We start from the raw sequence: 12,778 nt of genomic DNA on the forward strand, positions 1-12,778 counted from the left end.
ATCTGTGGTGTGAAGCCATTTCCTGCATTGTTATTGACTGCAGTTTGCCTCTGTAGTGTAACGGTTAGCACTATTAGCTGCCGTCCTCGGAGCTCCAGGTTCAATTCCCAATACTCCCAGAAATTTAAGAATGGCGGGAGGGCTGGTACGTGGTTAAAACTGTACATGCAGCTCACCTGCATTGGGGTATACCTGTACAGAGCTGCACCAGCTCGGGATAACACGAGTTTACTTTGTCAGCTGCAGGGCACTTCCTATTGCCTCCGACAGAGCTTGTGTCGTGTCTCACCCACTGCTACTACATTCCGTGAAAATAATGAAACCGTAAAGTTCGAAAGTGATGTGTCATGGTGTGACGCATGTAGTTACACGCAAGGTAATTATATTAACTGAAACAGTCTGATTTACTAGTTGTTTAGTAGATCACAAAACAATTAACTAATTAAGTCAATGTGGAGTGTGCAAGAGAGACCCACAACTCAAAGTCAGTGGAACTCAAATTTCACTTGCCGGAAAAGAACCTGCAACTTTGAGCACTCGAGTACGTATTTTTGGAAGGAAACCTTTCCACCGTAAAAGTGATATACTTCATAGCATACTGGTTAATGGGAAACAGACCACATTATATGTTAATCCAGCAAGAAGTAAAACTATGTTCCATAATCTGCGACTTCTGCCTTACCGCAGAGAAGTGTGCAAGGATCGAGTTATTTGTAATTTGGCACGTAATGGAGGAGTTGGCACTGTGGTTGAAACAGACGAGGCTAAATTCAGGAAAAGGAAGTATAACCAGGGCTGCATAGTAGGACACTGAGTCTTTGGTAGCACTGAACATAAAAACAATAGGAACTTCTTTCTCGTGCCCATCGAATATGGCAATACTGCAACTTTACCAAAAATTATTAAGCAATACATATTGCCCAGGACTACTGCTAGAAAGCATACTACTGCCTCCAGCACTACAGATTTTATCATTTCAAGGTCAATGACTCTTTTGAGTTTTTGGATGCCTTTGACAGTGAACACGTACATGAACTCAACCACGAAGATCTCGCAGAGGAGGTATAGTAGTGAACACAAACATAATCAAGAGGAAGTGGCGGCACGTTAGGGAATCTCTACCCATACTAGGCCACAAAGAAAAGACCATTTCATTGCCTACTTGGCAAAACATTTGTTCAAATACTGCCACCCATGGCAAGAATTAATACACGAGTTCCTACTAGCAGCCAACACTTTGTATCCCCTGCCTTAGAGGGTAAAACAATGCTTTATTAATTGAATTTTTGTCCACTATCAATCATAGAATGTGCTGATGTCATATTCTCTCGTGTACTTGCCATTAGCCAATGGTATTTTCACTAACCAATGGTCTTCTGAACAGCCAATAATGTCACAAGAGATACTCGAAGCCTGTGGGCCACTTCATGGTTCTAACCTGGCAGGAGGTTAGGCCACCAGACCCCCTCTGTTTGCCTACAGCCCAAATGGTCTTGTTACTAGCTGGACCTAACCAATTCGGACTAATGGTTTTGTCACTACCCAGTTCTTTGTCACTAGCCGGTGACACTGTATGAGTTTTTTTTTTTTTTTGTGTGAAAATGAGAAACCACGGAAAACCATCTTCAGGGCTGCTGGCAGTGGGATTCGAAACCACTGTCTCACAGATGCAACCTCACAGCTGCACGCCTCTAACCGCATGGCCAACTTGCTCAGTCAGAAGAGAATGACTGACCAGATGGGGTCAAAGAGGAATGATATGAATGAGAAGTCAGACAGAAGTACATGAAAGTAATTCCAGACTCACCTAGGGGTCCTTATGTTAGCCAATCCCAGTTAAGTCGACAGCCCCATTGGATTCACCCCTTTTCAGTCATCTCTTACAACAGGCAGAGGATAACATAGATGTAATCTTGAATTCTTTACTTGGGTATACCGTAAATATTATTAAATATGGATTTGTTTGTTACTGTCAAAATGTTGCAGTTTTTAAACACTACAGCTGAAAACTTATAGGTTATAGATCCAACATGGCAGGGGCTCTGAGGAGCTCACAGGCTTGCCAATGTCGACATTACACAATACTGGTCTGGATAGATTTTTTTTTTTTGCTAGTTGCTTTACGTCGCACCGACACAGACAGGTCTTATGGCGACGATGGGATAGGAAAAGCCTAGGAGTTGGAAGGAAGCGGCCGTGGCCTTAATTAAGGTACAGCCCCAGCATTTGCCTGGTGTGAAAATGGTAAACCATGGAAAACCATTTTCAGGGCTGCCGATAGTGGGATTCGAACCTACTATCTCCCGGATGCAAGCTCACAGCCGCACACCTCTACGCGCACGGCCAACTCGCCCGGTGGTCTGGATAGATTAGGTCTAGCTAGTGATAAGATCAATGGGCTGGAATGGTTAGGTCCGGTTAGTGACAAACAAAGGGGACGCTCCCAGATTAGGGCCATAAAGCTTCTTACATCCCCTGGAGTACAACTAAAATGTGACAAAAACTATTACTAAGTGAGAAAAGGTAAGGTTATGTTACATGTAAGATGTGACAATAAATTACGAAGTGAGACTTCACTGTATGTGGTAACCCTGGGACAACAAATCATGTGAGCCCTATTGCAAGCAATATGAACACTGCCTTCATCACAACTGTTCACAGCTGGCTAATAGTAACAACGAAAATTGTGGCTATCTCTAATTTGATGCTGCCTCGGTTTTAATTCTTCTATATATGTAAAAATACTTCTTAGAGCGGGTTAGTCGGTCCCTGGCAGGCATCGAGGAATGATCTCTCCTCTCTGCTAGGCCTACTTCAGGACATTTTCTATGATTCCAACATACGAACCGGGTTTCGTAGTGCCATCAATAGTAATTCAAATAGATGTCCAAAGGCAAAAATAATAATAATAATAATAATAATAATAATACAAACTGACGCAAAGATAAGGTAAAGGTTTGTGTTACATCAAAATGACAGTTCCTGAAAGTTACCTCGTTTTGGGCGAGCAGGTGCACTCCCGGCCGTTATAGCCAGTAACTCTGCTTCTAGATCATCATCTAGATCATCGTCATCATCATCCATCATATTTCCACCATCTATATTATTTATGTCCGGGATATCCAATAAGCCAAACTGGGAAGAAAGAAAAAGCATTACAAGAAATGCTATGAATCATCCTACGACATTTTATCAACCGAAATAAATTCGCCATGGATCACATACCTGTGACAACCCACTCCCAGCATTCGGACGGCGCCTTTCCTCTTTTTTCTTGGAAAACATTGCAGATTACAGCTTACAATACATAAATATTACAAATCACAACGCCTTTTTCATCAACTCCTCAGATAAAATCTACTGTCAAAACAAATGCCTGCATCTGCATCCAAATGCAGCTCAAAATTATCATTGCCAATAATCATATATGAAATATCCTCCAAACTACATGAATTGCAGAAATAAATTATTATATGCTCATAAAGGATATGCAAAATTCATTCTTGATCCTTATTACTTGTGTAAGTATTTTATAGTAATTCTATTGTATAGTTTTCAGCGGATTTGACTGTAGTACACAAGGAAATTCAGAATTCATTAGAGGATTTTCATAACTGTACCGAATGCTGTTGGCAGCAGCCTATTCTGTTGACAAGGGGGTGGACTGTCTGTGGAGGGGAAAGATGTTATGGTTATGTTTTGTGTTTACATTCGATGGAAATTAACCTGTTATGTTTAATTTGTGAAAAAAGCAAACTAGATCATTGTTTGTTACATGAGAACATTGTACTGCATATTTTAATATTTATGTAATTAAAGTTGTGGTTATGAAGGTGATTTAAACAGCGTGCAGAAATACTTCATATGGATGAAAGTAAGTCAGCCTTGTAAGTTAATCTGAATAATTCACAGTTAGCCTAGTCTGGTTTTGTATTATATCGGTATTGGCACATTTCTTCGGCTCTTTAAATTTGTTACTACCAATGATGAGTTCGTGTTTATATGATTAATTTCTAGCTAGTAAAGAACTCTTGTTGTCCTGTTATTCATTGGGAATTATTCTTGCTTTTCTTGAATATTAAGGACATAACCAAGTAGTTTAAAACACAACATGGATAGCAATGTGAAACTACCTCACTCATCATTTCCCTGGCAGACCCATTCCCTTCAGTGGCATTTGAAAATAGAACTGTTGGGGATCCGACCCATCAGACCAAGCACTCAAGATACATAGAAGTTCTCCAAACTGTAAAACTTTCAGACAGAGAATGCCAAAGGGGTAACATGGTGCATGTATGCTGAACAGGTTCTAGACTGTTAGTTGTCAGTCACCACAGTGCTCAAAATTTTGTGCACACACAAACCTAACCCCAGTTCCTCACTTCACTCAGTATATAATACACTCTAAGAAGACCAATATCTATCACTCTTGTTAGACTGAGTAGCTCAGAAGGTAGAGTACTGGCCGTTACCTCAAGTTGACAGGCTCAATCCCGGCTCAGTCCAATGGTATTTGAAGGTGCTCAAATGTCAGCCTTGCGTCGGTAGATTTACTGGCATGTTAAAGAACTCTCTCAGGACAAAATTCCAGCACTTGGGCATCTCTAAAACCGTAGAAGAAATAGTTAGTGGGACATAAAATCAATGACATTAGGCAAAACTAGCCTATAGTAAAGGGGCCGCAAGGTTTCGTAACACGAGCCACATTCATTGATGATAACAGTTAAACAACATATGTTTATAGACACAGTAGTCGACACCAATGCGTAAAATCACGGGGTATTTTAGCAGAGTCCAGCAGTGGTGGTCCGAAGAATAATTGACGCTCTCTATTAGAAAATCATAGGAAATTATAAAGTTTATACATATATTTACATGGAAATAGTTAGGGGAGAAAGGGTATAAAGTGTCTGGCGTCAATGTTCATAACACTAATTACTGCCGTTGGTTGAATGATTACAGGTTGACAGGGTAACTATACAGTAATTTTACGATATCCAATTGAACAGTTGAGAAATTGCAAGTTTATAATACATATTATAACTTATGTTGTTTAACTGTATCATCACTGAACATGTTTTTATTTTTTCTTGACTTTCCCATTGTAATATGTTTCCCATTGTAATATGTTAAGTTTGTATCTTAGTGTTTACAATTTAATTACCAATCAGATACCTGATTTATGCTTTGAGGAGGTACTATGACTGATGATGCCCTCAATGAAGGGCAAAACATGTCTCAAATGGAAATAATAATAAATTCCTAAGTGTTTAAAAATTTATAATGTATTGAATAGGTGACACAATAAACCCTTTAGCATCCTACATTCAGTATCTTCAATACGGATTAACAATGATATTTATCACTTGCAACTCATCCTAGGTGTCAATGACATCATCTTCTTTCATACGTGAACCAATCACCGTTATAAGCAATGGAGTACGGCGTCTAAAACAGTATTTTTGGTTGGGTAAAAGTAAATGTACCTCTAGGGGCGGGTAAGCAAGCGTATAGAACACATCTCTCTTCCACAATCATTTTAAGGTGAGAATAGCAGCATTTAAAGTAACATTTTATGTAATAATCCTTGAGGCCCCGTTACTATATTTCTACCCATTAGGATTATTATTTTCTCACTCAGTGAAACTTAACCAAATCGAGCGAGTTGGCCATGCGATTAGGGTCATGCAGCTGTGAGCTTGCATTTGGAAGATAGTGGGTTCGAGCCCAACTGTCGACAGCCCTGTATATGATTTTCTGTGGTTTCCCATTTTCACACCAGGCAAACGCTGGGACTGTAGGCTACCTTAATTAAGCCCACAGCCGCTTCCTCTCCGCTCCTGGCCCTTTCCTGCCCCATCATCAACCAAGGGAGACGAACTGTTAATATTTATTTCACATTTGGCATAACTTACATGGACAATAGATAGAAAATTAAATTATAAGTTCAAAAGAGGTGATTGAATGATTAGGCTAATAATCAGCAAGGGTTTTACACATGGTTAGAATGAGACACGATTATGCACAGAGTTTACTACTGTGCATCTAGTCATTTCAACCACTGAATCAAAGGTGCCGGAGACTTATACTAAATCTTCCTATAATCCCTGGTACGAGCTGAGTGGACATTCATGCATAATATGGTCGACAGCTTGGTATGCCGCACCATAGTCACAGTTGGGCGAGTAAGCAATGTTTTGTTTCCATCCTATTCGACAAAATCCATTTTCTATGAAGGAGATCAAAACTGTGTGGAATGCAATTGGAATTAAATGTTCTGTACCACTCTGGAGTGACTTGTGATCTCTGATGTTTCCATTTCTTTGCTAAGTTGAGTCCTGCCTGTGCGAGTGATAGTTCTAATTAGTGGGTTGCAGGATTTAAGTCTTCTGGTGCAGAGATCCTTGATGTGCCTGTGAATTGGCAGAGAAGCATTAAATGAGATCTTATTGTACTCTTGAAGCGGTGCATATCTGGTGTAGCAATGTGGGAAAGGAATGGCAGCCAGTATGTTGGAGTAGGACGGAGAGTCCCAGATATTATCCACGTGAGGTAATTGAGCTGAGTATCTACTTTCTTTCTATGCCAGTTGTTCGACCATACTAGGGAACAATATTCAGCTGCTGAATATATGAGTCCAAGGGTAGAGCGTCACAAGGTAGTTGTTAGGCATGCCTTGAAATACCACAAAGTTTATGGAGAGTATTTTTATACGTGCTTAACTTCAGCACAAGGCATGACAGAGATATATTGAATGGGGATTGAGATGGAAGCATGCTGACTTTGTCTTGCTCATGCTTGATTGGTCTTAATACTGAAAGATGCATTGTAACATTTCTTAGAGCGAGGTCCGTTTACTGCCTGCCTGTATGTTAACGTCTGGATGTTGGGTAGGAATGACCAAGTTATTGGTGTAGACAAAGTTGTGACGTGAGGTTGTAGGTAAGTCGGATGTGTATACATTGAATAATAGACATGCTAGAACAGATCCTTGTGAAAGACCATTGCTACATCATCTGCCGTGACTAATGTTGTCCTTTATAACTATTGAGGCACAGGATAATTTGTAGCAGCTTGAATGTTAATCCTTGCCTCCAGATTGTATCATATGCTGCATTCAGGTGTACAAATACTGCACAGGTCATGGTGCATCTTTGATAGCCAGCCTCAATATACGACATCAGGGCCAATATTTGATCAGTGCAGCTGCGGTTCAGCCTGAATCCAGCTTGTTCGATGGGATTAGCATCATTGATCACCAGACTTACCTTGTTGCAGATGAGAGTTTCGAGAATTTTGTAGCACACACTCAAAAGGACAATCAGGTGATGGCTCTCGATTCATTCACTTGGTTTGCCAAGTTTTGGTATGGCAATAACTTTGGTTCTCTTGAATTCAGGTAGTAATTTTCCAGTTGCCAAGATGTCAGAATAGAATTTTGCTAGCCATCGCCTTATATTAGGGCCACTCAGAAACTCAGAGAAATAACATCAAATTCAACTGCTTTGCCTGATTTTACATCTCAGAGAGCTCTCTCTATATCCAGCTTCATTAACATTGAGGTGGTTTCTGATGAGAGCTTCTGTAGTCTAAGGCTGGGCGTACACCAGAAAATACAAAACTGTCAGCGACAAAAGTCTCGAGACAAAACCGACAGTGATGAAATCTTTTGCTTCAGACTGTTTTTTACAACCTGTGATGTGCCTAGTTTTTATCTGGCATTTTAAGTCGATATGTCATGCAATGAAGATGTGGCTATTATTTTGTATTACCATCTCCTATGTTCAGAGGAGGAAACAACAGTTTGACAAAAGTTTTGGGTACATCCCATTAACAAAAAAGCGGAATATTACTATTTTTTGGATGAACTTATTTATTTAGCGTATGATGAATACAATATTATTTACAATATATACAACTACCATCTCAAGCTCGTAACTAAAGTTCCATGTCAAAATTTAATAGCCAGAGAAGAGCTTCGTTTGAGACACAGTTTAAGTCCTCAATAGAGCCTCTGTAACTACGCAAAGGACACTCAAATGCAAGGTGTTCCACTGTCTGTTCCCCTTGTCCGCAGTCACATTGCGGTGATGTCTTCCATCCCCATTTGAAGAGAGTGGCTCCACATCTACCTTGGCCGGTCCTAATTCGATTTAGCATCCTCCACTGCCGTCTGGGAAGAGAAAAACCATCTGGGCACTTGCATGGGTTCTCAATGATGTGGTGATGTTCTTTCCAGGCGTCCGATACATTAAAGGAGGTGTCCTGTAAATTCATTGCAGTACGCCAAGAAGGGTGTCTGGATTTCAGTCGTTTAGCTGGGGAAGCTGCTATGTCAGAATGAATAGGAAGGTGAGGATTGTTTTCAATTTTCTTCCACAAGTTAAGCAGTGACTGTGATCTTCTTAGGGATGGAGGTGGTATGTGGCTTAGGGTAGGAAGCCAGTGTGTGTTAGTTGGTCGGATGCATCCTGTAATGATACGCATTGCTTGGTTCAGCTGGGTGTCTACTAATCCAGTGTGAGCACTGTTAAGCCAGGTAGAGCAGCAATATTCAGCGACGGAATAAGAGAGTGCAAGAGCAGTGGATCTCAGGACTTGGGCATTAGCACCCCAGGATGTACCTGCCAGCTTTTGGAGGATGTTATTTCTGGTCTTGATCTTGGCTGACACATTATAGAGGTGATTCTTGTAGGTCAAGGACCTGTCTAGGGTGACTCCCAGGTATTTTGGGTTACTACAATACTGTAGATTCTCTCCTTTGAATGGTATGGTCGGTTTGTACCCAGCACTTCTATTCCGCAAATGGAAGGTAGACACAACAGTTTTCTTGGGGTTTGGTCTAAGGTTGTTGTGATAAAAGTAACTGTCTACGAGAGGATGATAAGAAATTCTTCAATTTTACGCAAATGAGTATAAATAGTTTTGATTATTTACTTGGGTTATTTGCTGGAAAAATTAAGAGACAAAACACGAATTATAGGAGTGTTTTACATGCAGAGATGATATTATCTTAATTACTCTTAGGTAAGTGTCTTATAATATTGATTTCAATTTATAAATGAAATCACAGCAAACACAAATTGAACACATCTTTTACATTGTTATACAGATTTGTTTTATAGGATTAAATGCAATTCAGTTGCACCAATGAGTAGTCCTGTTGTTGTTGATTCTTGAAGTGTTGTATAATGTCATTGCCAATATCAGTTGGAGAGGAATACCCCGTTACACCGAATGCAGACAAAGGTCTTGATGGAACTAGAGCGTTTTCAAGTTCTTCGTCATCCATCAACTTGTCGACCCTAACTAATTCTGCCTTGAACATTCTTTGTGTCTTGGGAGACAACTTTTTCAGATCCAGTTATACTCCTTTAAAGAGGTGAGTCTGGTTCCTTTTGTCATGATTTTGAAATTGACTGCAAAAACTTGGTCATCAGTACACTTTGGCTGGAGATTGTTTCCTTTAAGTTGAAGAAAATGGCTTGAATAAACCTGACTTGAAAAAGATTCTGAGGGATTTGTATCTTCAGTTATGTCTCTTGTCAGTGCTAGTATCAGTTGGAGAGGAATACCCCGTTACCATTTTGTTGTGCTGATTTACATAATCATTCAGAAAACTCCGTCGTACTCGGTAGGTGACGTCATTTAATCTCTCCATAACATGGTCTTTCCATGTCCTCTGGAACTTGAGAGACAAGCCTTTCTCCCTTATGGGATTATGTAGCCATCTTAGGTCGTTCTCATTATTTCCGATGGTGTCAACCCATTGGTCGTACCACGCCATCATCTGGTTGCTCTCTATGCTCGAACTCTTCTTGATAGCGGTGCCTACATCCTCCGGTCTCCCTGTCAGATCCAGGTAGTACCTATCAGTCTGGGTAGGATGGTCCTCAGGCTGGCCGAACCCTAAATCCACCGGAAGGCACAGCTCTTTTTCATATGGCGTCCTCGTTACCAGGGGAAGGTGATGATCCCCGTCCCTCTGCGTTTACATCCAGGCATCACACCTCCAGTTTCCTTCGAACCCCACGGTGATCACTCGGATCTTCCTTCTCCTTTCTCCACTTCTCCCGGCTTACTAGTATACTCTTCTTGCTTTCTTCCATCTTCTTATAGCCTCCTTTCATCTTCCTTTGATTTTCGTGCTCTGCCTCCCTCCTGGAACAGAACTTGCAGTCTTCTGGACAAGGTCTACGGGACAGAGTGTCGATGTGCGGAACATGCTTTATCTCGTGTAGACCCTTGTCGACATTTCTCTGTCCATCACCCACCTCTTCTGGCCGTCTTCTCCTGATGGTCTTTCGGTCGTCTTCCAGCATCTTCTGGCCATATACCGCCCCCTTCTGGCCATCTGCCACCCCAGTTTTGGCCATCTTCTGTTTTCTTCTGGTCGTCTTCTATCTTCTTCTGACCATATTCTTTCTTCTCCCGGCTGTCTGCCGACTTCATCTGGCCGTTCTCCACCTTATTCTGATCGTCTTCAGTCTTCTTTCAGCCATCTTCTGTCTCCTCCTGGCCGCCTTTCGTCTTCTTTGGGTTGTCCTCCGTCTTTTCCTGACCGTCTTCCATTTTCTTCTGTCTGTCTTCTTCTGGCCATCTTCCTTCTCCTTTCTCTACTTCTCCCAGCTTACTGATATCCTCTTCTTGCTTACTTCCATCTTCTTATAGCCTCCTTTCATCGTCCTTTGATTTTCTTCCATCTTCTCCTCATTCTTCTTCATATCATTAAGCACATTTTAGCTGAACCTCCATTTTCGTTTGTCTCTGGTCTCAACTGGCATGCAGTAATTAACACAAGATGGTCTGGAATACTCCCGACTAGAGTTGGCTACTGAGTGTAAGATTTGAAGCAGTGTATCGATTCATTCAAGTGTCTAAATGAATCAATTCAGAGGAACGGCAAGCTCATGCCACACGAGTCAGCTGAATCACAGTAGACAGTGCTGAGTGGCACAATAACGGATCAGTGAGATACAACACGCACTAGCTAGGTACTTTGGAATTATGTTTTGACTACCTTTTTAATACTGCAAATAAATCCATCTATTATTTAAACCTCCCTGTAAGAAGAGAACAGTGAATGCGAGTGGGTATTATTTTCAAATAAGCTGAGAGCGGAAGACCATTACAACGTACGATTCTTTCATTGTGCCATGGCTCTGCGTGTCTTGTTGCAGCGGAAGTTCAGCTCCCCATCAATGTCTAGTGTAATACCAATATAATGGTCTGTTATTGAACATTATAAATTTTCCAGCTAACTCATTCTTGGTTGCCTGCATTTCGCCCTCGTGTGCTAAGTTGGGCTCGTCAGTTGGAACTTAGCACACCTCCCAAGACGCAAGGCTAGTGCATACCGTGGAGGCCACTGCATAGGCTACTTGAAGCCACCAACAGTGCCAATGTACTATGGGAGCTATGTCTCATTTCCAAAAATTGATGCCTGTTTAGCCATCAGATGATATAGATTTTGATTCCCATAGGGAACTTAAAATATTTGTCCTGAATGAGTAAATTTATAATACCAATATAATGGTCCGTTATTGGACATTATAAATTTTCCAGCTAACTCATTCTTGGTTGCCTGCGTTTCGCCCTCGTATGCCAAGTTGGGCTCGTCAGTTGGGACTTAGCACACCTCCCAAGACGCAAGGCTAGTGCATACCGTGGAGGCCACTGCATAGACTAAGTCCCAACTGACGAGCCCAACTTAGCACAAGAGGGCGAAACGCAGGCAACCAAGAATGAGTTAGCTGGAAAATTTATAATGTCCAATAACGGACTATTATATTGGTATTATAAATTTACTCATTCAGGACAAATATTTTAAGTTCCCTATGGGAATCAACATCTATATCAGTGCCTAGTGTGCCGATTATGAACCCTGTGTGTGTGTAAATAGGCAGGCTAAAGTTATTCTACTTATTAGTTTAACTAACTGATGTACCCGTGCTTCGCTACGGAATTCTACATTGTATACAGAATTCTAGGTTAGGTAGTGTATACGTATACGTTGTGAGTAAGATTGTATTAAATTGCATAGCTCTTAACGTTATCCTATAAACATGACGGGGAAGTCACCAAACATATTTTCTTATGTGAAGACTGGGTTAGGGACTTCTCATTGTAATGGTAGGCCCTCTTGCCTACCATCAGTCACAAGTTGGGGAGTTCATTATAATGGCGGACACTCACTCTTCAGTGGCCTTTTTTACATCGTCAGAAAGACTGCCTTAGTGGTTTTCCTAACTGAAATCAACATAGGTCATTACAATGACGCTAGTAGGAATGTCATGATTAAAAGCAATGCTATCATATGAAATAGGCTACTCAATCAAATTAAAAACCACACCTTTTCTCACTTTTAACAAACAGTACTATGCTGCCGATCTAACAGTCCAAAGTTCCAGAGCTGGAATGACTAAGCCGCAGACAGCCATGAACTGTGAACACACTTTTATTTTGGAGGGCGAATAGTGTAGAGTCCCAGGGCAAAAACTATGCTGTTTTACTGATCAGTTTAATAGGAGTATCCGATGAGTCGGAAAATCTCAATTCACTACACTGGCAGGGGGAAAACTATATGACTTGGAGGCAAATATTTCCTCCAGGCCAGAGGAGAAACCCCCCTCTTTGCTGTTAATTGGAATAAAATGAATGTAGAATTTAACAAAAGTGAAGAGGAAGAAGCTTTTCTTAAGAAACGGCTCTTTTCATGATTGAATTTTGAGTTATTTAGTGAATTGTGGTGCTATAATGTGGAATAGGCCGAAATTGT

The 12,778-nt window shown here is 40.9% G+C and overlaps 1 protein-coding gene and 1 long non-coding RNA gene across 3 annotated transcripts in view; one reads left to right on the forward strand and one right to left on the reverse strand.

Moving 5' to 3' along the window:
* l(2)gd1 (lethal (2) giant discs 1) overlaps nt 1-3,358 on the reverse strand; it is a 107,276-nt gene extending 103,918 nt beyond the window's left edge. For both annotated transcript variants that reach the window (XM_067145132.2, XM_067145131.2), the window contains exons 1-2: nt 3,226-3,358; nt 2,994-3,135 (exon numbers count right to left, since the gene is read on the reverse strand). In XM_067145132.2, the coding sequence (XP_067001233.2) occupies nt 2,994-3,135; nt 3,226-3,285 (202 nt within the window). In that variant the 5' untranslated portion in view covers nt 3,286-3,358. The remainder of the gene's footprint in view (nt 1-2,993; nt 3,136-3,225) is intronic.
* A 304-nt stretch (nt 3,359-3,662) lies between these two features.
* The window catches only part of LOC136872425 (uncharacterized), a 55,344-nt gene continuing 46,228 nt past the window's right edge, over nt 3,663-12,778 (forward strand). The window contains exon 1 of the long non-coding RNA XR_010859889.2: nt 3,663-3,874. This is a non-coding gene — a long non-coding RNA (uncharacterized lncRNA). The remainder of the gene's footprint in view (nt 3,875-12,778) is intronic.

This window comes from Anabrus simplex, chromosome 4 (assembly GCF_040414725.1).
Source record: "Anabrus simplex isolate iqAnaSimp1 chromosome 4, ASM4041472v1, whole genome shotgun sequence".
In the NCBI taxonomy this organism is placed as follows: domain Eukaryota; kingdom Metazoa; phylum Arthropoda; class Insecta; order Orthoptera; family Tettigoniidae; genus Anabrus; species Anabrus simplex.